At 52.9% G+C, this 3,649-nt stretch overlaps 1 protein-coding gene across 1 annotated transcript; it reads left to right on the top strand.

The window, feature by feature from the left end:
• The first annotated feature begins 276 nt into the window (after positions 1-276).
• On the top strand, positions 277-2,881 carry LOC102513400 (putative protein FAM90A22P). The gene is made up of 4 exons (XM_032468404.1): positions 277-447; positions 840-1,039; positions 1,467-1,563; positions 2,192-2,881. Exons 1-4 carry the CDS (start codon positions 277-279, stop codon positions 2,879-2,881), a joined length of 1,158 nt encoding a protein of 385 aa, XP_032324295.1.
• The last annotated feature ends 768 nt before the right edge of the window (positions 2,882-3,649 follow it).

Raw genomic sequence — 3,649 nt, 5'->3', positions numbered from 1 at the left:
GCAAATTTAAATCCACAGCTCTGCCTGGAAGGGCTAACTAAGTCAGAGTCCTGGTCTGAAGGGCGATCATCATGAGAGAACGGGGAAGTGTGCGGGGGGAGAAATCGAATCGGCAGAAACCTGGATTCGCTTACTGGGCAAGGTGTCCTCAGACCCTCATTTGGGGAAGAGGGGGTTTGAGCCGCTTGAGATTCTGGTTGGATATGAAGGTTTCTCTTTCTTTTACAGAGGAAACCAAGGGTTCCAACTGACTTGAGGCCCCAGGGAGGTGTGGAGATGGCCAGTCGGCACACACAGCGTGGGCCTTGCACACCCTTTCAAGCCCAGAAAGTGAAGAAGTACCAGCCGGTGCAGGAGACGCCGCCCCCGCCACAGGGCGAGGACTGCCGCGTAAGTGGAAGCCTGCACCTGCGCGGCGGCAGGGAGGGCGCGGCCTCCAGAGACAGGGTGTGGACCTGGACCGCTCTGGGTCCACAACTCACCTGTCCATTCCACCCACAGCCAGCTGCCCCGGGGCCTCACCCCCAGGCAGACTGGGCCATTCGGAGCCTGGGACGAAGCACCCCGCTCCTACCTATGTCCTGTCGAGTCTGTATTTTCCCAGGAGTTTCCATCTGGGCCCTTCTGTTCACACTTAGGCCTCCAGGCCTCCCTCCTTGGATGCTCCCTAACTAAGGCTCAGGCTGCCCCACGGGGTCGTGAGTGTCCCGGCACCTGGGAGGTGTGTGCGCTGTCCTTTCTCCAGAAGCGGCGCTCAGCTCCCTGAGCCCTGATGTGCACTTCTGAAATGTGCCTGTCACTCCTGCGGACGTGCTGACCGTCCTCTCCTCCACCCACAGGTGAAGTGCAAGGACTGCGGAGCCTTTGGGCACAGAGCGAGCAGCCTCAGGTGCCCCATGAAGCGCTGGCAAGGGGCCCAAGCCCCCCAGCCCCTGGGCTCCACACGCGGGAAAGAGAACCTGGAGCCACGGAAGCTGCAGGGCCTGTGGACCCCGCGGACCTCGAGCACGGCCGCGAGGGAGGAGGGTCAAAGGCCAAGGTGAGCAGTGTGGGGGGGGTGGCCCGTCTCTGGCTGAAAACATTGGAGTCTGTCCTGCTCTTCCTCTGCGCTGTGCTGAGCCATCTCCAGGCAAAGACAGAGAGCCTGGAGAGACAGAGGAAGGAGCTGCCTCCTCGGGGCCACACTCAGGGGTTCATTCCGCGCCCTGAGGTCACTAAGGGCGTGGAGCACACCTGCAGCTTTGCACAGGGAGACACAAAGCAGGAGAGACGAACAGAAAGGACCTCCTGGCGGGACCCTTGGAGTTGGGGGAGGACAGAGATGAGGCAGGGGGCAGTCTTCACAAGGCACGGGGTTCCCTCCCTGGGTCACCCCCAAACTGGGAAAGGGCTGGGCCACAGGGTTGTCTGTCCCAACTGTGATGAGGAATGTGGGTTTCTGCCACTGAACATGGTTTGCTCTGCAGACAAGAGCAGCAGAGGAAGCCCCTCCAGCGATTTCCCCGGGGACCCCAGCCGCAGCAGCGCGGGAAGGAAGCGTCGGAGCCCTATGGCTGTGTGGGGGTGAGCCCTCCTGGTCCCACTCTTCTCCCCCCTGCGTCTCCCCGGCTTGCCTCAGTCCCTTTCTGTGTGAGGGAATCGTTCACATACTCTTCCAACCAATGTGGCCACGCAGAGTACTTTTCAGATGCCATTTTCTCTCAGTTTCTTTGATTTTACACTCTTACTTGCATATCCGGCAAGAATATGCCAGTAGGGGAAATGGCAGTGGTTTTATCAGGAGCTTCCAATAAGCAGAATCCTGTCAGTGGGAGGAGGCGTCGCTAACTTGTGGTCCACCCTCCAAAACTAATTGGAACCCATTTAGCCATGGAAGTTCCTGCAAAACACCAACCGTGTACAGTCTCTACAAGAGGGTATTTAAAAATGCTTGTTTCCATTTGCTGGACAAGAGATACTGTTACAACCTGTATATGTTCCTATCTGATGTATAAGTGTATCGAGGTGATATTATATGTTTGTTTGCTGTGAGCACCCTGAGGTTGAGTACCACGTCATATTTAAATTGATTCCTTATCTATCTCTTACTGTTAAATTGAACTTGATGAGATATGTTTTGGTTAATCTGAATTATGACTGGATGGTGAGGATGTTCTAACGTATCGTCTTTCTGTTTTCTTCTCTCCTGCAGTGTCCAAACACGCCAATGCTCATCAAGACATCCTGGAGGAAATCTGTCCTGGAACCTGACAGAGCAAGCAGGTCACCTATCAGGAAAGATGACATGAATTCCACCTGCCTGTCAGTGTTTCCCATCAAGAGAGGTTTGGTCCAGGACTCCAAAAGCAGCATCAAGATGCTAGGTGAGAAATCTGCCCAGATCTCCATCCAGGCTTGTCTGAACCCCCCAAAGAAACCCAGACTCAGCCTCGTCCAGATTCCCCAGAGGAGCACACTGAGACTAGATCTGGGGGTTTTCCAGAATCTCCATTCTCCACCCAGTACAACTGAACAAGGACCAACAGGGTCACCCCAAGTCAACAGGAAGACACCCGCCCAGGGGCAAAGCACTGACCTCCAATCTCAAGCCAACAGATCTCCCCCCAATACCGTCCAGGCCTGCTCTGTACCCCGTCTTCCACCCATTAACCATGTTCCAAGCTATCCTCTTAGGATGGTCTTCATAAGATTAAGCAAAGGTGGGTGGAGCTGCAGGTACATGACATCTCCCTCTTTCCACCCTGCTGAGAAGCCAAGCCCTCCTGGTCAGAGCCCTCCCATCTGCAGGAAGTCTGAGGGACGCTATGCCCCTGGCTCCTTGAGTGTCCTCTATGATGACCTTCAGGTTTCCTCTTCCTCTGAGGATAGTGACTGGGAGTGAGACACTCCTGGCAACTAAGACTCGTCCTCCAGCCCCAGACAGCCTGGAGGTGACGGTGACCTGAGGAGGGGAAGTCACAGGGGGCGGGCTGTCCCTTTTGGATCTGTGACTCCCCACCTCTGGATGGAAACTCAGAGAACCCTGGGGACACACATGAGCAAACCCTGCAATTGTTCGTAACGGAATCAAAGTCCTGTTTCAAAGGGTACTTATCAAATTGGAACGTCAAGTTGTTTGTTAGTCTAAATCCATTTTAAGAATGGAGACAAATTTAAGGAGTAAGTTTTAACGATTTTGTAAGTAGGAAGCTATGATGGTAATTTGTATTTGGTGGCAAATGTCTGAACTTTCTGAACTTTGCTTAAGGGCCCCACTCTGCGCTCTGCAGAGTTTTAGCAGTGCCCTGCCCTGCCATGAGGTCTGTGGACTCTGCGGGGTTCTCTCGCTATAAATCATGGTAGGGAATATTCCCATGGCTTTGCTTGTTATTTTTCATTAAATGTTATTTTAAAGCTTTGTTTCCAAATTTTCTTTCATTTCTAATAAAATCTACTGTGTAAAACATATTGTACTTGGTTTTTATTTCTGCCTTGAAGATATTTTTACTTATCACAGATTATGTATCTGAAGAAAAAGGAACTTGGGAGAATGATGGCTTATTAAAAATACGGAATCCACTTGTCAACACACGCGCATTAGCGACATGCCCTTGTCAAACTCACGCCCAGGGAACGCAGTAAGCCCAGTCTGCTGGCTTATTCCCAGCTG

Source organism: Camelus ferus, chromosome 26 (assembly GCF_009834535.1).
Source record: "Camelus ferus isolate YT-003-E chromosome 26, BCGSAC_Cfer_1.0, whole genome shotgun sequence".
In the NCBI taxonomy this organism is placed as follows: domain Eukaryota; kingdom Metazoa; phylum Chordata; class Mammalia; order Artiodactyla; family Camelidae; genus Camelus; species Camelus ferus.
Note: the sequence above shows the minus strand (reverse complement) of the source record. Positions and strands in the feature narration are given on the sequence as shown.